This window comes from Daphnia pulex, chromosome 1 (assembly GCF_021134715.1).
Source record: "Daphnia pulex isolate KAP4 chromosome 1, ASM2113471v1".
Taxonomy (NCBI): domain Eukaryota; kingdom Metazoa; phylum Arthropoda; class Branchiopoda; order Diplostraca; family Daphniidae; genus Daphnia; species Daphnia pulex.
In genome coordinates this window covers 8,115,214-8,137,754 of record NC_060017.1, presented here as the reverse complement: position 1 = coordinate 8,137,754, position 22,541 = coordinate 8,115,214, and the positions used below count along the sequence as shown (strand labels likewise).

The 22,541-nt window shown below is 39.0% G+C and overlaps 7 protein-coding genes across 18 annotated transcripts; 5 read left to right on the top strand and 2 right to left on the bottom strand.

The window, feature by feature from the left end:
- The first annotated feature begins 486 nt into the window (after positions 1-486).
- LOC124193205 (E3 ubiquitin-protein ligase arih1l-like) lies at positions 487-3,567 on the top strand. Of its 3 annotated transcripts, none has more exons than XM_046586921.1 (9): positions 487-958; positions 1,178-1,397; positions 1,460-1,660; positions 1,727-1,969; positions 2,042-2,263; positions 2,337-2,467; positions 2,528-2,732; positions 2,795-2,908; positions 2,976-3,567. In XM_046586921.1, exons 2-9 carry the CDS (start codon positions 1,185-1,187, stop codon positions 3,168-3,170), a joined length of 1,524 nt encoding a protein of 507 aa, XP_046442877.1. In that variant the 5' UTR covers positions 487-958; positions 1,178-1,184; the 3' UTR covers positions 3,171-3,567. The 3 variants fall into 3 exon arrangements, with proteins under 3 accessions (XP_046442877.1, XP_046442885.1, XP_046442892.1); XM_046586929.1 differs by having other exon boundaries at positions 496-1,105; XM_046586936.1 differs by lacking the exon at positions 487-958 and adding an exon at positions 1,094-1,112.
- A 617-nt stretch (positions 3,568-4,184) lies between these two features.
- On the top strand, positions 4,185-7,680 carry LOC124193177 (GTP-binding protein 1-like). Of its 6 annotated transcripts, none has more exons than XM_046586912.1 (15): positions 4,185-4,551; positions 4,728-4,887; positions 4,970-5,081; positions 5,146-5,323; positions 5,394-5,640; positions 5,713-5,808; positions 5,868-5,960; positions 6,027-6,172; positions 6,246-6,323; positions 6,395-6,449; positions 6,519-6,713; positions 6,781-6,916; positions 6,986-7,119; positions 7,188-7,307; positions 7,379-7,680. In XM_046586912.1, exons 2-15 carry the CDS (start codon positions 4,747-4,749, stop codon positions 7,517-7,519), a joined length of 1,872 nt encoding a protein of 623 aa, XP_046442868.1. In that variant the 5' UTR covers positions 4,185-4,551; positions 4,728-4,746; the 3' UTR covers positions 7,520-7,680. The 6 variants fall into 6 exon arrangements, with proteins under 6 accessions (XP_046442868.1, XP_046442842.1, XP_046442833.1 ...); XM_046586886.1 differs by having other exon boundaries at positions 4,185-4,580; positions 7,376-7,680; XM_046586877.1 differs by having other exon boundaries at positions 4,322-4,551; positions 7,373-7,680.
- On the bottom strand, positions 7,621-8,514 carry LOC124193229 (mediator of RNA polymerase II transcription subunit 9-like). Its single transcript, XM_046586960.1, has 3 exons — positions 8,388-8,514; positions 8,214-8,319; positions 7,621-8,107 (listed from the first exon to the last, which is right to left on the bottom strand). Exons 1-3 carry the CDS (start codon positions 8,453-8,455, stop codon positions 7,943-7,945), a joined length of 339 nt encoding a protein of 112 aa, XP_046442916.1. The 5' UTR covers positions 8,456-8,514; the 3' UTR covers positions 7,621-7,942.
- Positions 8,515-9,125: 611 nt separating this feature from the next.
- Positions 9,126-11,251, top strand: LOC124193224 (histone H3.3A). Its single transcript, XM_046586946.1, has 3 exons — positions 9,126-9,279; positions 9,861-10,008; positions 10,135-11,251. Exons 2-3 carry the CDS (start codon positions 9,881-9,883, stop codon positions 10,415-10,417), a joined length of 411 nt encoding a protein of 136 aa, XP_046442902.1. The 5' UTR covers positions 9,126-9,279; positions 9,861-9,880; the 3' UTR covers positions 10,418-11,251.
- Positions 11,252-15,214: 3,963 nt separating this feature from the next.
- LOC124193135 (asparagine synthetase domain-containing protein 1-like) lies at positions 15,215-17,606 on the top strand. Of its 4 annotated transcripts, none has more exons than XM_046586815.1 (6): positions 15,215-15,382; positions 15,454-15,821; positions 15,885-16,548; positions 16,627-16,797; positions 16,885-17,329; positions 17,465-17,606. In XM_046586815.1, exons 1-5 carry the CDS (start codon positions 15,320-15,322, stop codon positions 17,326-17,328), a joined length of 1,710 nt encoding a protein of 569 aa, XP_046442771.1. In that variant the 5' UTR covers positions 15,215-15,319; the 3' UTR covers position 17,329; positions 17,465-17,606. The 4 variants fall into 4 exon arrangements, with proteins under 4 accessions (XP_046442771.1, XP_046442763.1, XP_046442752.1 ...); XM_046586807.1 differs by having other exon boundaries at positions 17,462-17,588; XM_046586824.1 differs by lacking the exon at positions 17,465-17,606 and having other exon boundaries at positions 15,363-15,382; positions 15,454-15,568; positions 15,645-15,821; positions 16,885-17,361.
- LOC124193163 lies at positions 17,587-18,749 on the top strand. Of its 2 annotated transcripts, none has more exons than XM_046586847.1 (4): positions 17,587-17,728; positions 17,796-18,113; positions 18,172-18,356; positions 18,424-18,749. In XM_046586847.1, exons 1-4 carry the CDS (start codon positions 17,644-17,646, stop codon positions 18,571-18,573), a joined length of 738 nt encoding a protein of 245 aa, XP_046442803.1. In that variant the 5' UTR covers positions 17,587-17,643; the 3' UTR covers positions 18,574-18,749. The 2 variants fall into 2 exon arrangements, with proteins under 2 accessions (XP_046442803.1, XP_046442809.1); XM_046586853.1 differs by having other exon boundaries at positions 17,597-17,729; positions 17,793-18,113.
- On the bottom strand, positions 18,687-21,755 carry LOC124193153 (potassium channel subfamily K member 10-like). Its single transcript, XM_046586835.1, has 9 exons — positions 21,368-21,755; positions 21,069-21,116; positions 20,794-20,991; positions 20,401-20,416; positions 20,090-20,336; positions 19,934-20,009; positions 19,715-19,830; positions 19,517-19,645; positions 18,687-19,443 (listed from the first exon to the last, which is right to left on the bottom strand). Exons 1-9 carry the CDS (start codon positions 21,483-21,485, stop codon positions 18,841-18,843), a joined length of 1,551 nt encoding a protein of 516 aa, XP_046442791.1. The 5' UTR covers positions 21,486-21,755; the 3' UTR covers positions 18,687-18,840.
- Positions 21,756-22,541: the final 786 nt, after the last annotated feature.

Below are 22,541 nucleotides of genomic sequence, written 5' to 3'. Positions count from 1 at the left end.
GCCTCTCCAATTCTGAATTTTGAATTATTTTTGATTTTTCGAACGAAACACTAGTTTAATGCCATCTATTGAGAATCCACGAAGCTATTGGAAAAATACGTTTTTTGGGGAAAAAAAAGCAAAAACGTCATCAGTTGTAAGAGAGCCAAGTCGCAACAATAAATAACAAGAAAAAAAAACACATCAGAGAAATACAGAAAGTAAATTAGTTTATTTAAGTTAATCTATGAGAATTTATTACATTCATGGCCTTATGACAGGAAATCTATTTTTATTGGCCTAAATCTATTTTTGCGGACCTCATCGAGTCATCGTGATTTCCGGAACTTGTGTTAAAAAAACCCTTCTCAAAACTAGATTATAAACTTAATTATTATTTCAATCAAAGATGAATTCGTATGTAGAAAAATAAAAACGTATAAAATACGTTTCAGAAACTTCTTCTAATTAGTTAACCAAAAAGACATGGAAAAATGAAAATATTCTTGATTACTGCAACACTGTACAAACATGTCCGACAGATATTACATATTAGTAATATCGTTAGGGCAGTCGACCTCTAGAAGGTTTTCTCAAGTCGAAATAATTAATTAGGCAATTTTTTTTACTTGAATTATAACCTCTGGAAAATAGTGCAAGACAAAGAAAGGAAAAAAGAATTTTATTTACACTTGAAACCCGGAATAGCGATACACACAAAAGACCAAAGAGATTGAGAAACGTCCTTGGCCATTCGCGTTTGACGGCCTTTTTTTTCTCTCTCTTTCAATTGCAGCTCTCGGGGATTTTACACCACAGACAAGAGAATCGTTCTCTTCTATATTCCTTTCCAATTTTCCAACCAAATCAGTTGTTCTTCAGCTGATGAGATCCAATTGCAGTGTCTTAGTGGAACAGATTTGCTGGTGTACTAACATACACCAAGTGCTTATCAACGTTCATTGTTTCGTAAAAGCAGGTTCGTCACAAACATATTCGTCATAAAACGTCGAGAATAGACTTTGAGACTTGACTGCACTAAATTTCACAACCTTCAGTTGCTCTTGCTCTTAGTTTTTTTAATTAAATCAAATTAGTAATGACAAGAAATCAAAATTGCCTAGAGGCTAGTTGTGAATATTATTGTATTTAGTATTTAGTTTGAAGTAAATATTAAAATTTTTGTTTGTGTTTTCAGATACATCATGGATTCTGATGAGGAAATAATGTACGATGATTATGATGATTCTGGTAACGAGTCCAGTGGCGATGATGATGTTGAGTTTGCAATGGTAGAAGAACCCAATAATCCCAAAGACAGGCAAGAACTCGATGAATATCCATACGAAGTTCTGACCACTGAACAAATTCTTCAGCACATGAATGAGTGTATGAAAGAAGTTAACATAGTTGTTGAGGTATGTATATTACTATTTTGATTGGCATCGACTATGTAAATAATGAAATGGCTTTCTTGCAGATGCCCTCCACTGTGATTCGAATGTTGCTTAACCATTTTCGTTGGGATAAAGAGAAACTAATGGAGAGATACTATGATGGCGATCCAGAAAAACTTTTCACAGAAGCTCACGTTGCAAGTCCATTTGCCAAAGCTGCAGTTCCAGCTAAAGTTGCCAAGAAAGATCAGCGCCGTGCAGGTCCAAGTGTCGAAGAGTGTGAGGTGCGTTTTTGTGGGCATTTTTGTGAAAGACTCGAACCTTCCAACATGCGTCTTATTTTGCTCTAGATTTGTTTATCAACCTTACCTTCGTCTGTGATGTCTGGATTGGAGTGTGGGCACCGGTTTTGCGTCTCGTGCTGGGCCGAATATCTCACCACTAAGATCATGTCAGAAGGTATCGGCCAAACCATATCTTGTGCCGCTCACAATTGTGAAATTCTTATTGATGATGCCACTGTCATGAAACTCGTACCTGACGCCAAAGTACGACTCAAGTATCAACATCTCATCACCAATAGCTTTGTGGAGGTATGTTGTTTTTGTTACATTGTTTTGTTAAAACATGGTCATTATTAAGTAAATGTATCTTGTTCGTTGCAGTGTAATCGATTATTAAGGTGGTGCCCAAGTCCGGATTGTAGCAGTGTTCTTCGAGTTCAGCACGTCGAATCACGTCCAGTTACTTGTCGTTGCGGACATACGTTCTGTTTTGCATGTGGTAACAATTGGCACGAGCCAGTTCGCTGCACACTTCTCCGGAAGTGGATAAAAAAGTGTGACGATGACTCTGAAACTTCCAATTGGATTGCAGCTAACACCAAGGTATAGAGCGACTTGATGATTGATCGTAAGTGTTATTGCAATCATTCATTTCCTGTTATTTTTCGTATTATAGGAATGCCCTAAATGCAAAGCTACGATTGAAAAAGATGGAGGATGCAATCACATGGTTTGCAAAAACTCTCATTGTAAAACCGAATTTTGCTGGGTTTGTCTCGGACCATGGGAGCCTCATGGAACATCTTGGTGAGTCCAGTTTGACCATGTGAAATTTCATTTTGCTAATTTTAAATTTAAAAACGATAGGTACAATTGCAATCGTTACGACGAAGACGAGGCCCGAGCAGCTAGAGATGCCCAAGAGCGCTCAAGGGCGGCGCTGCAGCGTTACCTCTTTTACTGCAATCGCTACATGAATCACATGCAGTCGCTTCGTCTGGAGCACAAGCATTACGCCACCGTTAAGGAGAAGATGGAGGAAATGCAGCAGCACAACATGTCATGGATTGAGGTAAGAAGATCGTTACAGTGGAGACTGACAAACCAAACTGACATTCTGCTCTTGTATTCTAGGTGCAATTCTTGAAAAAGGCCGTTGACATTCTGTGCCAATGCCGACAGACTTTGATGTACACCTACGTGTTCGCCTACTATCTAAAGAAAAATAATCAGTCAGTCATTTTTGAGGTACGTTTGCTGCTCACATTGTAGACGACGTCGAATTAATATCGATACACATTTATTGCTCATGCAGGACAATCAGAGAGATTTGGAAACGGCAACTGAGAAGCTTTCTGAATATCTTGAACGCGACATCACGCAAGAGAACCTCGTCGATATCAAACAGAAGGTCCAAGATAAATACAGATACTGTGACAGCCGGAGAAGAGTATTGGCTGAACACGTTTACGAGGGTTATGACAAGGAGTGGTGGGAGTACAATGACTAATGCTGCAAAACGAACGAAAGGAGTGCGCCAACCCTTGTTGTGTCAAAATTTCGGAACGCAACAAAAAGTCGGAAGAGGCACGAGCGAGTTCATTTAGTCTCCTTTAGAAGAAGGAAAGAATCAAGGTTGGAACGACAACTGCGTCAGCTTTCGTTCGTCTAGTTTGAATACTTTGAATTAACGCTCCTGTCTCGAAAATTATTTCAAAATTTTTTTTTCTATCTCTCTTTGTATGTGCGGAATGCTCGTTTTGCACTCTGCTATACATTAAACAATCGTTTATCCCTCCCAAATCTTTTTCGCCCTTTTTTGTTGTATTGCTTTCAATCCATTATTGTACATGTACCCTTTTGCGGCGAAATGGATACATTTATATCCGCGACTTTGCGGAACGATATTTTGTTGATATCGATTATTTCTGAATAAGGAGCTTTAGCCTGGCTTGTCATGCAGCGTCCTTCCGTCAAATCGATTTTTCTTGATTTTGTCATTTCTTTTGCAGTACTTTACAAAAGCAAGATTTCTTCGTGTCTTTCTAAAAAACAGAAAAAATCGGCGGGCCATCAATACGTTTGAATGTGCAACGCGACGCAGACCTCCTAATGTTGGCTACCCTTTTCTCGTTTATATCTTAGACCTTATCATATACGATACCTATCTGCCTCTTGAAATTCATGTTCTTGTGTGAATGTTTATACGAAGTATACGAGATGAAACAGAAGGTGTGATCATGTAGTTATCTTTTTATGCTTTCAATCTTTTATAAGTCTTAGAATAGAATATCCTAATCTTAGTTGGCTGACAAATTATCTTAAAGTGTCATTTGCTTGGCAAAGTATTTCATCATCCTAATACCAAAACAATAAACACATTTTTTGGGGGGAAGGTGGGGAGGGTTTCCTCCTTTAGTACGACTTAGTAGCCTACGACATACAATAGTGGTTTGTATTGCATCAGTCCAGGATGTCGAGTATGTCGACCACTCGACCGGGTATAAAACAAGTTTCTCAGACTTGTGTCTGACAGTGGAGAGAAATGTTGTGCGAGAAACCATCCGCTGGAAATATATATTCAACCGCCATGACTAAGTCTGACTAAGTCAGGGAGTCACTGAGTTTGTTTTGTTTTGTTTTCAAATTTCAAATAAAAATAGTGAAAATAGCATAAAATGCAAAGTGTTAATGGTAGCTAGTAGATGCTTCCTAGTTCGAAGCAGTAGTAGTAGTAGGAAGTTGGCTGAGTTGGAGTTGGAGGTTGGGGAAAATACAACACAACAACAAAGCGAGTTTTTCAAGAGAATTCAACCGAATACTTTTCGTTATTGACACTGCGAGGCTGTGATCCCCTGTCTGTGTGCATGTAACCAAGTTTCATCCTATGAGTAGGTTTAATTTCGTCATTTGTTATCACGTGAGTTTTGTTGTTTCATTTTTCTGAGTTTTATTACAAGCCTTGGGGGGGATCTGTGTAAATTATTGGGAATCTAAATAACAGCTGTTGCAGCTTCTGTAGTTTGCCCATGTAAAGTGTTTCTGTTTTTTCAAATTATATTTATAGAATCAACATAGTTTTGACCATGGCAACAGCTAAAGAAAAATCTGTGGAACCTGAGAATGGCAATAATAGTTTGGCCAATCTTCTCTCTGGGTTGCATACATCTGATAATGTTAACAGTCTACATACAAATGGGATAGACTTTTCTAGTGTAAATACCAAGGTAATTTTGTAAGAAATAACTACATGGCAAATACCTACTGATGACAAATGTTGTATATGGTGTGATCACCTAATTGTTGTAGGATGCCCTTGTTAAACCAAATGAGAGCCAGTATGAACTGTTAGTGAAAAAACTGCAATATTTAATTGAAATGGGTAATGGTGAAACCATTCTTGAAGTCGGAGCTGGTGAAGGTAATTGATATTGTTTATTGAAATCATAACTACTGATCCAGTCTTCATGTACATCTAAAACCAGGTGAGGAAAGTGGGTTGATTGAAGAAGATTACAGAGCTTCTGTGGCAACACTCGAATCTATTGCAACGACACTAGAAGCCGATTGTGTCGTGCTTCGTGAGAGGACTTCTGAATGCGGAATTGTTGGTCAGTATTTAATCCGCCATCGAGCAGATCAAGAAGATTTCGTAGAAATTCGGTAATGATGGAATTACGTGTGTGTTACTATATTGGTTCGATTGTATATTTTCCGATTAACGCTTAAACAGAGTCGCTGTAGTTGGTAATGTCGACGCGGGTAAGTCGACTTTACTTGGTGTTTTGACCCACGGTGATTTGGACAATGGCAGAGGTCTCGCACGCCAAAAGCTCTTCCGTCACAAACACGAAATCGAAACGGGAAGAACGTCATCGGTGGGTAATGATATCCTCGGTTTTGATAGTAGTGGAAACGTAGTGAATGAGCCTGATCACGGAACACTGGATTGGGTTAAGATCTGCTCCAAAGCAACAAAGGTATATAAAGCAGATTGACGGCGATTTTTCGTTTTCCCGCCCAATTACCAAGGTCATCCGTTGATTATTTAGGTAGTGACATTCATTGATTTGGCCGGCCATGAGAAATACTTAAAAACAACGGTCTTTGGAATGACAGGACATGTACCAGACTTTACAATGTTGATGGTAAATTTTCAGAAAAGCAAATGTTAAATAAATGTAAATATTTCTCATGATTATCACAGGTTGGAGCGAATGCAGGCATTGTAGGAATGACGAAAGAACATTTAGGATTGGCATTAGCCCTGAATGTTCCAGTATTTGTTGTCGTAACCAAAGTAAGAAGCCATTTCATTCAGCTATTTTTGCGTGAATTACCCCAATTTAATGGTTTCAATTCATAGGTCGACATGTGTCCAGCAAACGTCTTACAAGATACACTTCGACTATTGCTGAAAGTTTTGAAATCGCCAGGTTGTCGTAAAACCCCACTGTTGGTTCGGACAAAAGATGATGTCGTCTTAAGCGCTACAAATTTCGTATCCGAACGGTAAGAGTGAATTGAATTAGTCGAAAACACAAAACCTTTATTAAAAATCGTTACTCCCATTTAATTGATTCAGATTGTGTCCAATTTTTCAAGTATCCAACGTATCGGGTCTAAATCTTGACCTCCTCAAAACATTTATGAATTTGTTAAGGTATCGCGGTTAAAAATAATTATTTTTATTTATTTATTTTATTTATTTATTTTATTTATTTGGGGTAATAGTGCCAGAATGACCCCTGGGGCAGATGAACCCGCGGAATTCTCAATCGATGATTCGGTACTATATAGTATTATATTATCGACGACTATTATATTATTATTATATCGACTATATTCTTCTATATAGTATAGTGTGCCAGGTGTTGGAACAGTAGTATCCGGGACAACATTAAGAGGCACAATTCGTCTCAATGACACACTACTCCTTGGACCTGACCCAGTCGGGCAATTTATTCCTATTGCTATTAAAAGCATACATCGTAAGCGGATGCCAGTTAAAGAAGTTCGTGGCGGTCAAACAGCCTCATTCGCACTGAAAAAGGTTGTACCAAAGTCTTTTTCCTTGTGGGAATTGTCTACAGCTAACATTTAAATGCATGTTTATATAGATTAAAAGATCACAGATCAGGAAGGGGATGGTTTTGGTGTCTCCATTACTCAACCCTACAGCATCGTGGGAATTTGAAGGTGAAATTCTAGTCCTTCATCACCCTACAACAATCAGCACAAGATACCAAGCAATGGGTAAGAGAAATAATCAACAAGTTGTGAGGGTTTGGGGATTAATGCGGATTTTGTTTCAACTCATTACAGTTCACTGTGGCTCTTTACGACAAACGGCCCAAATCCAGTCCATGTCCCAAGAGTGTTTACGTACTGGCGATAAGGCTTTAGTTCATTTTCGCTTCATTAAGCATCCAGAATATATTAAACCGGGATTAAGATTGGTATAATTAGTATTACTGATTTGATTGTTTTCAACCGTGTTAAATGTTTATTATGTTGGTTCAATTAGGTTTTCCGAGAAGGAAGAACTAAAGCAGTTGGAAACGTTGTTCGAGCAATCGCTCATACAGTTCAGTCGCAAACAACAAATCGCTCTAAACCAACCAAAATGCAACGATACTCTCAACAGGTTGGTCAAATAGTGTAAATCACCGTTTCTCTAGAATTTTAATTTCTAAATTTTTACGTAAATAACAGCAGCAGCAGCCACAGCAGAGTAGTGAATTGCAAGACAACGGAGAAAAACTTGAAAATCAGCCTCAGAAACCGTCAAAGAGAAATCGAGGGCGTCGTAACTATAGTACACCAGTTGTACCAACGACGAACGTAAAAGAGAATTGATCTTAAAATCCTCGTTATAGCTGTGTCATGTCAAGGGTTGCTGGGTTAACAATCACCTCTCGGATCTCTCTCTTTAAATTTACATGTTTTAATCAAGAAACTTGATGCAGCAGCACTACTTTATTGACAATACAAGTAAAAGAAATACACAATTCTTGGAAGATCTTGGTCACCTTTTTTTAGCATCTTTAATTTCTTTCATTCCTTGCTTGAGTTCCTCTTTGAATCTTCCATGAAATGAACTAACTCTCCCTGCTCCGTCCTTTAGTTTTTCTTGAATAACGCCTTCTCCCAAAGTCTTACCCTTGTGGTACAAATAAACAGTGAGTCGGGCGGCGCGACGCACAGGGTAGGAATCGGAGAGTTTTTCAATTACTTGTGGGTTGTTGGCAAAGTAATTGAAAAAGTAACGGAAAACCATAATTAATGTTGATGAATTTGAAACTCTGACTGAGCTTCACGATCAAAAGAAGTAATCAATCTGTATTTGTTCAGAAGATCTCTTTTCAGTGTGAGTTGTCTTCTAAGTAAATCAATTTGTAGCAGTTGTTCGTCTTTACTGAGTTCAATTCCGGGAAGCTTTTTAACCTGTGATTAATAACACAATTTGTTTAAACTCATATCTATAATTGAATTCATTCTTTAAACACATTAAAACAACCACTACAATGAGTGACTTCTGAGAGACTCTTACCACTTCTCTTGCGTGATCCAACTTTCTTTGTAATTCCAGAACTTTTTGACCAGCTTCTTGGCTATCTTTCTGCTTTTGGGCGTTATCTTGCTGTTCTTTTTCGACACTATAAATGTAGTGATTGGAAACGTATTTTCTTCGTCCAGCAAAACAAAAAAAATAAGCTATTTATACCTTTTTATTATGTCGTATATAGTAGACAGCAAGTCAAAGTCTCCTCCCTCAACTAATTGCGTCGCCATTGTAAACAACCCTGCCAGTCTGCTTCTGCTGTGCTAGCCTCTACGCAAAGTGCCATATTTAATAAATACGTATTAAACCACTAAATAGTAAATACATTGTATTAAAAGAATATAGAATTTTAACAAGAATTTTCCTTATTGATTTCTGAAATCAAAGGGTGAGAATAACTTGCGCATTAAGAATAATTAGCGCATACGACGACCAATTTTGCCGTTTTTAAATTGTTCAGTCTACGTGACATGAGACTCGTCTTTTTGCTCCTTTCTCGTATACCTTTCAAAGTATTCAATCAATGTTGATGAGCAATTTTTACAAAAATGAAAGGGTTTTTAGCTATTACAACAGCAAGCGAAATATTCCGCCAGGTAATAGTTAATCAAGATGTCGTAATCACAGCCTGGCCCCTGTTTCGTAATATAGGTCAGTTTCGCAATAAGACAGAAAGGTTTGGGAATAAGCAATTCTTCTACCATTCACCTCACTATTATTATTTAATAAGACCAGATAATGGCTAATTCATTAATTTTTTTAAAAAATCATTTAAAGTTGCTCTGCTGATTATTATCAGGCCCTAGCACGGCTAGCAGCATATGCAGTAAAACGGTTGATATACAAAATAGCAAAATAGTTTTATTTCTTTGTTTGTGTTTGAAATTCATCCGTTAGGGGGAAATATCTGCAAGTTTCTTGGCGCGCCTGCGTAGAGGGGGGTGGGGAGATAGAGCGGGATACCCCTAAGGCGTCGTCCTGGCCTCCAAAAACGAAAACGGTCGCCATTGTTCGTAAGGTGTTCCGAGAGTGCAGACCCCAAGTACTACGTGTGGTAAGTTCTCAATTAAAGTTTCACCTATTTAATCATGTTAAACTCAATCTTTGTAACTGCCTTCAGGAAGAGTGAATTCTCTAGATTCGATTAAGTGTTTTTTAAACCCGAATTGGTTGTGAAGTGGTGTTGAAAGTTCTGTTTGAAATTTGTGTCGTTTCTGGGTATTTCGCCGTTCGTCTCTGGAATGGGGTTCATCGGCCAAGCCCTGTATCTAGTTGTAGAAGGAGAGAAGCATTTTTCCCAGGACGCGTTAGTTTTTTCTCTCCCTATGAATCGATAGTAATAGCGCCGTGGTTGCCACATTGTATTTTGTGTACCCATTTTCCCGCCAAAGCGGCCCAAGTTGTTTGACAGCCAATGTGTTGAGTCATCGATCCCTTTTAGTTTGTTTTTAGATTCCTAGTGTTCTATGCGTTTCTTTTTGCATATTCAAGGAAATTCTCTAAGGTTTTCTTCATTTTACATTAGTGAGATATTCAGAAAAGTTACATCTATATTCAAGTGATTTGTTTTCACTAGTGCTTCTTTTGAATTTAAAGCATTTTGATAAATCAATTAATTCATTTTATTCTTTTCAGATTTAAACAGTTAATTCAAAATGGCTCGTACCAAGCAGACTGCTCGTAAATCTACTGGTGGTAAAGCTCCACGTAAACAGCTTGCCACCAAGGCTGCTCGTAAGAGTGCCCCATCAACTGGAGGTGTCAAGAAGCCCCATCGTTACAGGTAAATGAAATGTTTCGTGTATAATGTAATTCACAAGTTGCATTCTTTAGACATTATGTTTTACTCATAAAATTGCCTATTGTGAGCATGTTGCTAATGTAATTTATTTCTCATTTTATAAATTAGGCCTGGTACTGTCGCTCTTCGTGAGATTCGTCGTTATCAGAAATCCACAGAGTTGCTTATCCGCAAATTGCCATTCCAGCGCCTCGTTCGTGAGATTGCACAGGATTTCAAGACTGATCTGCGTTTCCAGAGTGCAGCTATTGGTGCCCTGCAAGAGGCTTCCGAAGCTTACCTTGTCGGCCTCTTCGAAGACACAAACTTGTGCGCCATTCACGCCAAGCGCGTCACTATCATGCCTAAAGACATCCAGTTGGCTCGGCGTATTCGAGGAGAGCGTGCTTAAGAGCAAGAAATCATCCTATCTGACACAACAACTACAGTTAAAAATTTCCTTCCCTCCCACAACGCTCCATTTTTTTAAGCGAAGCATTTTTCATCGTCCCGCCACTACCAAAATTTTTTAGAATTTTCAAACTCGGAAAGGCCCCTTCAAATATAAATCAATCAAATCGATTTTTTTTTTATTATTATTTTTTAAAACACCAATTCTTCCCCCGTTTTGGACTTTGGTCGCGCACCCGCCACGATCTCATAAACCGCACTTCATGTTTTTTCCGGTGTGGAGGGATTTTTGTTGTACGTTGTATAAGCTAAAAAAAAAACAAACAAACAAAAAAAAGAATCAGATCGGATTAATATGGTCGTTCCCTTATCCTTCATTACTGTCTGTCGCGTGAGGACAGCTCAAGAATAAGAAATCTTTAGGTATCATCTACGAAGAACTAGAATCGGGAACGAAATTGTATGCTGAGCCGCCCCCCTTCTAGATACTATACCCACACCTTTCTATCTCAGAAGACACAACTAGACCACTCTTTACTGTCTTTATGTAACGCATTTTTTTTGTCTTTCCTTCTAATCGATCGCCAGTCTTGTATGTGTGTCTCTGTTCGGTGGAGGGATTGTCTTTCCTAATGACATCTCTGCGTAACTTTTTTTCTTTTTGTGTTTGAATTTGTGTGGGGTTTCTTCTATTCACCCTTTCAGCCCCGACCCAAAATCACTTCAACTTCATTTCACAGCATCCTTTCGGCGTATTATTATGTGTACCGTCGCGTTGGTACTCTATAGAATGTCGCTGTCTACTCATTTAATAAATCTTTTTCTAATACCTTTATCCGTGCGAGGTTCTTCATTCTATAAAACTTATTTGTGGTACCAAGGAAAATAATACTTAAGGCAATTTACTAGCAATATTATTCGGAAAATACAGTAACTTAACCTAAGCTTAATTGACATGATGACATATCTATCTAATGAAAAAAGCCGTTGTCAGACGATAGCCTATGTTTATTGATTGTATCATCATAGCTGAATTTACACTTCAGTTCAATAAAGACAATTGGTATTTCAGTTTAACGTTTGGCTAAATAAGGTCTAGAGTGCGAGTCTAGACTAGAGTGTCCTTGGTGCTGTCAACCATGATAGTGTTGATACACTTACAAAAACAAATCAACGAAAGGAGTGTAACCGTGTAACGTGTGAATTTTGGCCACTTTCAATGTTGGAGCCATTGCCACCATAGAAAGAGAATTATTAATGGAAGACTCGACGATTTTTGCTTGGGAACAGTGTTCAAGAAATTTGTGAATCACTTAGTAATTGTGGCATGTACCAGAGCTTGTACAAAGAATTTCATATATAAGAACTAATTATTACGGAGTTAATTTTTTTTTTAATTGTTCGTTTTAATTCTGTTTATAGTAGACTATACTAAATTTGTATTACAACCACGCTCCCGACTCCACAAGTCAACAACAAGTAAATTTTGCTTTTTTTAAATTTTTATATTTGCCGCGCACTGGCGCACAGGCATTTTGTTTGGTTTGATATGGCAATGCTGTACCACAACCCTGGGGGTTCCTTGCCCCCATTTCTCGACAAAGGTTTCTTTCTTGCTGAATTTCTGTACCAACGATCAATTCGTCTCGTGGCTCGGCCATTGTTACATTGGGAGCAGCATGGCTGCGTATCTTAACCAAGATCGGGTAAGTTGTTTCAGACATTTTCTTTAACTTAATAGTAGATTAGATTAAGTTATATATTTTTAAATTTGATAGCAAATGTCCTGTTTCAAAATATTTGAGTGTCATATAGAACATTCAGTGATTTCAGTCTAATCTTAAAATGAAATTGTAGACACGTGTAGCATTTTTTTTATTTTGAGATACTTCGTTTTTTTTCTTAGTTAAACGTGTCCTTTGTGGGAAAAAATATTTAAGTTGGTAATGAAAAATTATTAAGGTTACTTTGTTACATGCTTTCAGCAGAAACACTTTCAGAACCTCACATGAAATTTTGTGTATTTACAGGACATAGGAATCTTATTCTATCACTGGTTTGCTGTTAATGGGCTTGGTGTTATGGGTTTATCTCCCAAACCATAACTTCAAAAGGAGGTAATTTCACAATTAATTTTCACATGATTCTGTTTCGTGATGACAAATACAGACCTGTTCTGATCGCTTTGAGGAAAAACTATTGCATATCTGATTAGCTTATATACTGGGTGATGTACAGTGTTTGGAATGGCTTCTAATTTTTCATTTTCTTGCTGGATACAGGATTTTTGCAGTCATAAGTTCTTTCTGATGATTCATGTGTTGGGCAGTTTCGGCCTTGTGGGTTTCCTGTGGAGTAAATCTACTTGGCTTGCTTCATTAAGAGGTAATCAATGTTGTTTGTGTTTGTGTACTGATTAATTTATGTGATGATCATTCTTTCTGACTTGCACAACGTTGCATTATGAAGTCAATCAAAATATTAGACATGCATGACTCTGACATTTCCATTTCAATGCTTGGATGGTGAGTTGTAGGTTCTTGCTAATTTTAGAATTTATATAGGTCTCTTCTAGCGGGGCAGTGTGTCGCGTCTCCCACAGCGGGTGGTCTATTGCTCTTTTATTCCGCAGGTATGTGTTTGCTATTTTCTATACGATATAAGTTACTTCCTGTGACGATACCATTTATCCCAGACAAAAAGCTGGTGGTATAAACTGATTTATTGAGACTGAGGAAACATTTGAATGCAAAGATTGACCAGGTTAATTGACTTGGTGTATTAATCTCGTTGAATTCTTTTAGTTAGGTAGGCGTCAACACGGCCCTTCCTACACGAAAGCTGAGTGAAATCAGGGTTTCCTCTATCAAACCTTTGAACTTCATTAGAACGTGAAACTGAAGGTAATATGAATTTATAATTATCTTGATTTGTTCTTGTTCTTTATGATGTATACAAATTATAATTTGAAGATTTCAATGATAGATCTAAAGTTTCGTCACTACCACTGATCAAAAATTTGCATCAATTTATGATTTATTTAAAATGCTGCGACTTACTGAGTTCTTTTCATTTGTTCTAGAATGTCGTTGTGGCATATCTGCTGTGCAGTGGGTGCCAATTATGTTCCACCGAATATGCAGGCGAATTTGTTTCACGGTAATTGAGTTGCATAACGTGGTTTTCTTTTCTGTCAATGATGACATTCGTAAAATTTCTGACATCTCTTCTGAGTTTGTCGTTGAAGAGCGATTTACCCCTGAAATTGTTTTTTGATCAAAAATCGAGTTACGTTCTCCGAATGCCATACTAATGGTTTCTCTTTTGCAGATTTGTGTTTTTCCCGTTGGATGGGCTGTCGCAAGTCAATGGGAGGATTAGGCATGGACAGGTATTATATTTACTCGAATCAAATTGTGTTTTTCACCGAAAAGTCAGCGGCTTACTCTTTTTCTCGGTTTGTGGCGTTACTTTGGTGGTAAATAAAAAATTCTTCGAGTGGAAGGCGTCTGTGCCGTTCTGGCATGGGTGTTTTCAAATCTCGAAGAATTCTTGAAGACTTGAGAGTTGAACTCGACATTGTACCAAGTTTCATAGCAAGTTCTCCTACAATACAATTTTTCTTTTTCTTGTTTAGGCACGTCGACCTGTAGGGCGATTCGTTGCCATGAGTCGGATGGGGCTTATTCCAGGTTGGTAACCATCTAACAGTATTTACCCCACTAATTAAGCCGATTGGATATGCTCATAAATGGCTGTTCTTTGGTATACGGTGGGAACAGTAAAATGCTATTCCGTGTAAGGTCTCCTGTTCAATTCTTGACAGGAAATCTAAGGGTTGAAGAGCAATATTTATTGCTCTATATTATGCAGACTTTTAATCCTCGTCTCTTGTACAGTTGGTGTTTGGTGCCGAGCTGACGTTTCGGTTGGATTTTCTTTGGCGTTTTCAAATATCCAGGTATTCTTCGGTTCATTTTTCCCATTTGCGTTTGACGGCAGTATTTATGGTGTTTCTACTTGTTGTAGTTGTACACATCCCTGCTGTCGAAAATAATAGTACGTAGTATATCCTTCGTCTTGTCTGGTACTGTAGACATGGGGAGTGGAAAGCTACGCTACATATTCTGTCCTACTTAGTCATGCTAATTTGTGGGTAGTTAACAACTTTATTTACTTTAATAGATTTAAACGTGATTCAAGAATGAAATGCTGTCCTTGTTGCATCGGTCATACGCACAAACATGAAGGCGCCAGGTGTTTCATAATGTTCATTAGTCTAGTTTCTGTTGGATGATGTGAATAAAGATTATCAAATTTGATTTACGATTGTTACTTGTCTTTTAATTCGTCTACTGTTTTTGCTTAATAATCGGAATATTTTAAAGCATTTCGCGGTGCTATGCTATTACGTAGTTAGTTGGCCAGTAGTTGCTTTTAAGGTGGTGAAAGTATCAATGCTGTGACTGGAAAACAAATTAAAAATCTGTCAAATTACTTCTTATTTACCACATTACGAAGGAGTAATGTAGATGAAAATTCAAGTTCTGATCACAGAATAGGGAAAGGTTTGATAGATTATACTCAGTAACCTACACCGTTGGTACAGAGTACAGTTAAGTTATCACAGTTTTACCGGACGTCTTCATCTGCGGCTAGTGTAGTCATTTTATGCTTTGTAAGGGTTTGTTCTTGGCATGGGCATGCCAAACATACTGTATACCCCCCCCCCCCCATTTTCTTACCAGTTCTTTTTTTTTAATTCATTTAACCAAGAAGTTCTCTGGCATTGTTGTTCGAAATATAAATAAAAGCAGACGACAATGTTGGGGGAAATTCAAGCTAGTCGTGGACTCGCGACAGGTGTAGGTTACGCTGTACAGACTGAAGATATCGACTGAAAATGTGTGGAATTCTATTATGTGTCAGAACCAAGTCGGAGGATCACAAGTGCACTAAACAACTGGTTGCTTAACCTAAACTATACTTAATTTTTGTCGAATAAATTTGCATTAACTAGACTGTTTTTTTCTGCAGAATGAAAATAAAGTTGTACTGGAACGAAGAGGTCCAGATGCTAGTCATGAAATTGAAATTGACTTATCAACATCTTGGAAAGCAACATTTTCCGGCCATACCTTATGGCTACAAGGTGATTTTCCTGTTCCACAACCATTGGTAGACTCAAGTGGCAATATCCTTCTATGGAATGGGGATGTTTTTTACAGTCGAATTGGAGATGAACACATTCCAAAAGGACATTCAGACACCAAATTTCTTTTAGACAAACTTGAGAATGTTGAAACAGTGGAAGAAATATGTAACACTTTGGAAATCATAAAGGGACCCTGGTCGCTGATTTATTACAAGAAAAGCCTCAATCGAATAATTACTGGAAGAGACAGGTTTGTTCAAAGTTTAAATACTAATATGGTTGGTATATTACTACATAGAACTTGTTATAATAGGTTTGGAAGACATAGTTTACTCTGGAATTGCTTAAATGGGGATGGGGAACTCTCCTGTCCTCAATTGATAATTTCATCCTCATCACAATGCTCCACATTATGTGAAATACCTGCTTCCAGTTTGTACCAAATCAGCTTTGAAAACACCATTTCAGTTAAAAAGGTCTACTCGCGAAATCCATATGAGATAAACAAGAAGCCTGTCTCTGACCACGAATTTTTTGGTTGGATTCCTGATTTCAGTGATTTGTTGGACAGCAAATCTTCTGATCAAATTATTAGTGATTACTTGAACATTTGGCAAAAGGAAGTAGAAGGATTGAAAGCCGCTCTGTTGGATTCAATCAAATCTCGAGTTCATTGCCAGCCAATGCTTTGTAAGGCGTGCGTGCTACTGCATCTCAATGGAAATCAAATCAAGTGCACCCATTCAAAAGTGGCCATTCTATTCTCCGGTGGATTGGACTCGAGTGTTCTAGCTGCACTTACAGATCGTGTCTGGCCAGAAAACGAATCCATTGATCTACTGAATGTAGCATTTCCATTACGCACCAAGAATAATCCCACCGCTAACAAATTTGATGTCCCTGACCGTTTGACTGGTCTCCAAGCGTTAGAAGAATTACAAAAGCTCAACCCCTCTCGGAAATGGAATTTTTGCGAAGTATTTTTGAATTATTATCAAAAAGTAATTGCTGATTTGTTTTAATTTAATACGTCCCTTTACTCCCACGATTATTAGATCAACGTGGAATTGGAAGAGTTACTAGAAATGAGGAAGTCGAGGATCGCGACGCTCATTCATCCAGCCTCAACCGTCCTCGACGACAGCATCGGTTGTGCCCAATGGTTTGCCACTCGTGGGCGAGGTGTTTTGATCTCGAACAATGAGGAATACGTATCTCCGGCCAGGGTAATGCGACACTTGCATTCAATTTAAATTCGGTTGTTGTTGTTCATTCATATTTATTTCTTTCGATTGACGTCATTGGTTTTTAAGGTTGTTTTGATGGGTGCAGGAGCGGACGAACAAATGGCTGGTTACGCTCGACATCGCCAAAAATTCGCCAATGGGGGCTGGCCGTTGCTTGTCTCCGAGATCGAAATGGAAATGAACCGAATATCAGAGCGAAATCTCGGTCGCGACAACCGTATATTAGCCGATCATGGCAGAGCTCCAAGATTGCCGTACCTCGACGAAATGGTTGTTGAATATCTAGCTCAGTTGCCGATCTGGACTAAGGTCGATCTAAGGTTGCCGATCGGCTTGGGCGATAAAATCATCCTTAGAGCACTTGCCTTTCAGATGGGATTGAATAAAACGGCCATTGAACCGAAACGAGCCATTCAGTTTGGATCAAGAATTGCAAAAACCGAAGCCAGAAAAGAAAAAGGTTCCCAAATATGTGATCGATTAACCAAATCTCTCGTTTTGGAACAATAAGGTTATTTTTTATTAATACATTAAATTGTACATCTAATTCGTTTAAACTCTAGATTTAAAAAATATTAAAAAAAAAAAACAAATTTTTAGAGCGTAAAATATGTTCCCGGGTTGATTTGTTTGTCATTGACAGTAGGTCCTGATTGGGCGTTTTAATTACCCTCAAGCGGGACTCGTGTAAAAACATGGGAAGGGGAAGGCCATTAGAGACAAGTTTTTGTGTGCGGCAAGGTCGGGGGGTATTTGAGAATTCCTGACGTAAAATATTAAAGAGAGAGGGAGCAAACGTCAGTTGTGTGCACGAGTTCATTTCTGATGGTCGCCATTGTTCAACTTGTTCAACTGCAGCCGAGAATAAATAACTTGTGTTCACGGAGATCTCATCGTTCGACACTGCCAGGTAAAATTTCCTTTTTATTAAGCCCTGCCTTTTTTTTAAAATATTTTTGACTCTACATTTTATCTAGTTACTTTCTCTCTGCTGTACCACTCGAAAATAAGTATGTCGAATTCATCGCCGAGAGGTCTGGCCACGGCCACTGTGGAACTAGTACGTGATACTTCGCGTCGTTTAAGTGCCGATCTGCGTGACATGAGTCGTGATTTCGGCAACGAGTTTCGTAACATGGGCCGAGAAATTCGTGACATTCATCGAGAGATTGGCCAACGTTTCCGCAGTTCATCGTTACAAGGCGTTCCACGCATCGAGATCCCTCGCATTGGCTTACCTTCGTTCGCCGATGGCCCACGCTACACCAACATGGACGACGTCATGCTTCCACCAGGTAACAACTACTTTTTGTCAATTAGCTTTCGATTGTTGCTAATGATTGTATGGTCCAGGACAAGAATTGGATCGACTTTTGGACGACGATGAGGAGAGCATGTGGTCGAGCAATCCACAATTGTGCTACGAAGAAGAACAAGGTGAATTCCAGTCCAACAGCAATCGTCTTTCCATCATTCGCTCGCCGAGAACTGAAGAGATTCTGAAGAATGTTGAACAAGCTTTACGCAAAACAGATCAGGTGAGTGTATGAATATGAAGTTATCGTTCGTTGATTCATTTTCTAATTTGTTTATATCTGTCGACAGGCTTTTCGTGACATGTTGGGAATGGAGGCAAAGAAGAGCATGTCATCTGGCATGGTAACACCAAAGAACTGCACTAGAGAGCTGCAACAGCGTATTTCTGCTCCTCCACCATCTCCATCCAATTTCGGCTTATCTGCCCCGACGAAATAGTTGACGCCTTTTATTCCCGTCAAGTCTAATAATTTTCTTTCCCTGATCTATATTTATTCCTCGATTTCTACCATTTTTTTGTAAAGCATTCATAGAGATTCAGCGTTTAGCAATTAATAATCAGATACTGTCTATATATTTCACCATGAATAAAGGAGCAAAGTTTATCTTTTGAATTTGAATGTCAATCCCTAGTCATTTGAGTAACAAATCTAGATAGTTACTGCGAGGTATACTCTTATGGGCGATGAATTCAAATAGAAATTGTTATTCGTCTGATTGATTGTTTAAGGCCGCTTCTTTCACTTCAGCTTCTTCCAAGATGAGTACGGCTTCCATGAGGAGTTGTCGAAGTGAAGTTTGGCGTCCAGTTATTGACAAGGTTTGATGTTTTAATTCGGGTTCGGTTTGGCTGCGAGTGAACGACTTCCATTTACTTAGGATTGCCCTGGACTTTTGCTCGGACGTGTAAGGAAGTGAACAGTTGCTGTTTGTTTTAGACAGTTGCCTCGAATAACACCCTGGAGACGAGCTGCTGTTGATTTCATCATCATCAAAACCCGAGTCCATGCTGGACGAGTGGGTGTTGACGAGTAACGGCCGAGATTTGACACTAGTTTGCGGCGACATTTGAACTTGGTCTTCGGCAAGGACAGGAACCGGTGCAGCAGGGATTTCAACTGGTTGTTGTTGTTCTTGTCCTTTTCTGTGGCCCAGTGTTTTGACCGACAGCTCGACTAGAGAAAGTAATCCACGACCGGGCACGGCCGGTTTGAAGGCCGTTGCCAAGCCAGGAAGAGGATGCCGCTCCAGTTCAGCTCGCACATTCCCCATGGAGCCCGTGAGTTGCAGAGCGAAATCAAAGACCGCCTCAACAGAAAATTGGTCAAAGTCATCAATGATGTTTTCGTTTTGAAATTGAAATGATATAATTCATATGTACTTTGGATTTAAATGCAACAAATGAGCCTCTATTGTGGCCGTTGGTTGCGAGTTGATGTTCAATCATTTGCCGCGCTTGCTCAGTGAGTTTCAAACTGGTTTCTTCCCATTTTTGCCTCAATTTTTTCGACTGGTAAAAGCAGATTTTTTCATCGTAAGTAAATTGGCCAACCAGTTGCTTTTCACGTTGACTTATTACCTTGAGAGCCTTCGTGATGAAAGAAATGATGATGGCCCAATAAGCGATGCCCAACATGACCCAGATAATCCAGCAAATCCGGTAAATCCACAATTGCGAGAAATTCGTTTCCTGGGCTATAATCAAGTTGACACACTCAGTTATACTATGTGACGCCGATAATAAATTGTCATTGATTGCGCAATATAAATAATAAATCATCGAATTTGTCAGTCTCACCAACAACAATGTCTCCAAATCCGACCGTCGTCAGCGTTATAAAGGAGAAATATGTCGCATCCAAATAGGACCAGCCCTTGAATGAATCACTCAAATGAATTGTAGTTTGATAGAAACTCGTCTTTAATTGAGTAATAACCAGTTGTTATTAAATACCTCCAAGTAAACGAAAATTCCGGCCGGAATGAAAAGGAAGGCAGCCAGTCCGGGAAGAAGAAAGGCGGTGGCTGCGATAAAAATGTCGTGCCACTTATCTTTTTGCAGCTTAGATCGTCGTCGTTCGTACAGGTGCAGAAAACCGGCGCTAAAGTAGTTGCTAGTCGAAGCCAGGACTATTCCAAATATCGGAATTCCGATGAAGCCGTAAAATATGCAAAAGACTTTTCCCCAGCAACTTTTGGGACTAAATTTTTGTCAATTGTTAATTTATTTTGACGTCAAGTGATAACTCATATTCAATTAGTTACCTCAACTCCCCATAACCTGAAAAAAAAATAGAAAGAAGAATCAGTAAACAATGTGAACGTCACAGTTTTATAGCGCGTGTTCTTATTGGTGTTACTGGATAAAATAACCCACGTTCCGACTGTTCAATCAAATAAGCCCCATACATTTTCAATATCTTTTTTCTTATTCGTGATTGCTTTGAGTAATATGTAAGGCTGACTGAGGGACAACGTAAACCGGTCAGATTCAGTATTTTCATAATAGAGGCAAGCTATAAGATCAACAGGAAAAGGAATACTCGTACAAGAATCGCTTGTCGACTGTTGGACTTGTTACCATATAAACTTTTGAAATAAACGGAAATAAAATTATTTCGGAGTCTGGAAAGATAGAAAAGATTTAATTATGATTACCGATGGTGGTGAGAATTGTCATGCACAAAAACAGCGCACTTGAGAATTCCCAGGCAACGTCTTGACTGGGATTGTTTCCGTCTTTTTCCAAATTTGTCAGGTTGTGGCAGGAATCGTTTAGTAACTTGAACCACGCTTCATCTGAGTGGTTGTGTTGAAGCGGCACAGCCACACGGTTATTCGTTGCGTAATTGTCAACTAATAATAATAACCAATCATATTGATTAAATACAATATGTGGAATTGTTACAGTTACAAGTAAGAAGACAATTTACCAGTATAATTCACCAGGTTTTGACAGAAAGTGGCATTGATCGTCTTCACTGTAAATATTTAAGTGTACACGTCAGAATAAATAAATGGATCAAATTGTGACAACTGCCCATATTTGGCTGACACACAAGGGCACATTACACATTGTTGCTTAGCGACTATTTGGCTTTTTATAGAGCACAAAGACAAGCGAGGACTTGTTGATCGGCTTAAATTGCCATGTCGTCACACCGACAGATTCTTCAGACACAAATATTCGTGAATGTAGGTCAAAACAGTTGAAATAATTGTGTTACATTACGTTTTGGCGGCGCGGGGAGGTGATAGTACGGGTCTTCAATGTAGAAATAAATTGCTCCGCCTCCGACCAGATAAAACCAAAATCCCAAATGAATAGCCAGTGAACTTTTCCATCCCATTTTTCAAAAGGTTTGGCTGGCTGGCACTCGACTCTCGATTCCGTCGATTTCTCACTTCACTCGGTCGAACACGTAATAACGACAGCCGTCGAAAGGGCTGGCGCAGAACACGACATGCAGTCCAGCCACACCTGAACAAACGTCATACGCACCTATTGGGAGAAGTGTCGCTGGCCAACTGAATTTTACAACTCGTTTGACCAGATATATTGGCCGTCATCGCTCTCGACTGTGCACAAACCGACGAAAGGCGTTGATTTTTCGTCCACAAAGACATCGACAGAATCTTAACGAGATCTCATTCCGGGAAAAATAAACAAACCCATTCGAATGAAAAATTTGATGGAATGAAATCGCATCATCATTTCTTTTTTCCGACTGTACCGCATGCCCGTGTGCTGCTGTTGGCAATCTGACGGGATTTTGATTGTTATTATTTCTCGATAATGCAGCGCAGGCGCCACCCCGCCAGACACTATATGCTGATTGTCATGTTCATCTGTAATAAATCTTCTACTAAACTGGTAAAATCTACCGATAGCATTGATGAATAAGGAAATTATGCTGCCGTTTCGGAAGTGACGACGTGAATGTACAATATCACACGAATTACGCAACTTTTTATTCCAGAACTCACTCTGCAATATAATGTTTGGATATATTTACACACATTCGATTCGAAGGATTTGAGTTAAAGGTCAAACAAGTCTCACTGTATTAGATGCTGCTGGGGAAGGACATTGGATTGTTGTATCGTAGGTCTCCCGCGGGATTTAGTCTCGGGACTAAGAAGCAACAACTTTCTGTATAGACGATATTACAAGGAGAGCGCAGCACTCGATGTCAACCAACTCGATCGATGGGAGATTATACCGGCGATCCCCAAGAGTTCACGTCCTCCTACTCGCCATCGTTACGACAGGCAACAGCGATAGCCTATATCAAGCGGATCGATTACATATCTCTTCGGGGGGAGAGAGAGATGGCAACTGTTGCAGACTTATAATCTTTAATATATATATTCCGCCATCAATTCTAAAGATGATTCATTTCATA

Coding starts and splice junctions, on each gene's coding strand:
- LOC124193229 (XM_046586960.1), bottom strand. CDS start 8,455: ATGGCGACGCAATTAGTTGAGGGAGGAGACTTTGACTTGCTGTCTACT. Junction 8,320..8,387: donor ATATACGACATAATAAAAAG/GTATAAATAGCT, acceptor CTACATTTATAG/TGTCGAAAAAGAACAGCAAG. Junction 8,108..8,213: donor TGGATCACGCAAGAGAAGTG/GTAAGAGTCTCT, acceptor TATTAATCACAG/GTTAAAAAGCTTCCCGGAAT.
- LOC124193205 (XM_046586921.1), top strand. CDS start 1,185: ATGGATTCTGATGAGGAAATAATGTACGATGATTATGATGATTCTGGT. Junction 1,661..1,726: donor CAAGTGTCGAAGAGTGTGAG/GTGCGTTTTTGT, acceptor ATTTTGCTCTAG/ATTTGTTTATCAACCTTACC. Junction 1,970..2,041: donor TCACCAATAGCTTTGTGGAG/GTATGTTGTTTT, acceptor TGTTCGTTGCAG/TGTAATCGATTATTAAGGTG.
- LOC124193135 (XM_046586815.1), top strand. CDS start 15,320: ATGTGTGGAATTCTATTATGTGTCAGAACCAAGTCGGAGGATCACAAG. Junction 15,383..15,453: donor ACAAGTGCACTAAACAACTG/GTTGCTTAACCT, acceptor TTTTTTCTGCAG/AATGAAAATAAAGTTGTACT. Junction 16,798..16,884: donor AATACGTATCTCCGGCCAGG/GTAATGCGACAC, acceptor TTGGTTTTTAAG/GTTGTTTTGATGGGTGCAGG.
- LOC124193153 (XM_046586835.1), bottom strand. CDS start 21,485: ATGGGATGGAAAAGTTCACTGGCTATTCATTTGGGATTTTGGTTTTAT. Junction 19,646..19,714: donor TCATCACGAAGGCTCTCAAG/GTAATAAGTCAA, acceptor TGCTTTTACCAG/TCGAAAAAATTGAGGCAAAA. Junction 19,444..19,516: donor TTGTTGCATTTAAATCCAAA/GTACATATGAAT, acceptor TTTTCTGTTGAG/GCGGTCTTTGATTTCGCTCT.
- LOC124193224 (XM_046586946.1), top strand. CDS start 9,881: ATGGCTCGTACCAAGCAGACTGCTCGTAAATCTACTGGTGGTAAAGCT. Junction 10,009..10,134: donor AAGAAGCCCCATCGTTACAG/GTAAATGAAATG, acceptor TTTATAAATTAG/GCCTGGTACTGTCGCTCTTC.
- LOC124193163 (XM_046586847.1), top strand. CDS start 17,644: ATGGTCGCCATTGTTCAACTTGTTCAACTGCAGCCGAGAATAAATAAC. Junction 17,729..17,795: donor TCATCGTTCGACACTGCCAG/GTAAAATTTCCT, acceptor CATTTTATCTAG/TTACTTTCTCTCTGCTGTAC. Junction 18,114..18,171: donor CGACGTCATGCTTCCACCAG/GTAACAACTACT, acceptor TGTATGGTCCAG/GACAAGAATTGGATCGACTT.
- LOC124193177 (XM_046586877.1), top strand. CDS start 4,747: ATGGCAACAGCTAAAGAAAAATCTGTGGAACCTGAGAATGGCAATAAT. Junction 6,173..6,245: donor ACAAATTTCGTATCCGAACG/GTAAGAGTGAAT, acceptor TAATTGATTCAG/ATTGTGTCCAATTTTTCAAG. Junction 6,450..6,518: donor AATTCTCAATCGATGATTCG/GTACTATATAGT, acceptor TCTTCTATATAG/TATAGTGTGCCAGGTGTTGG.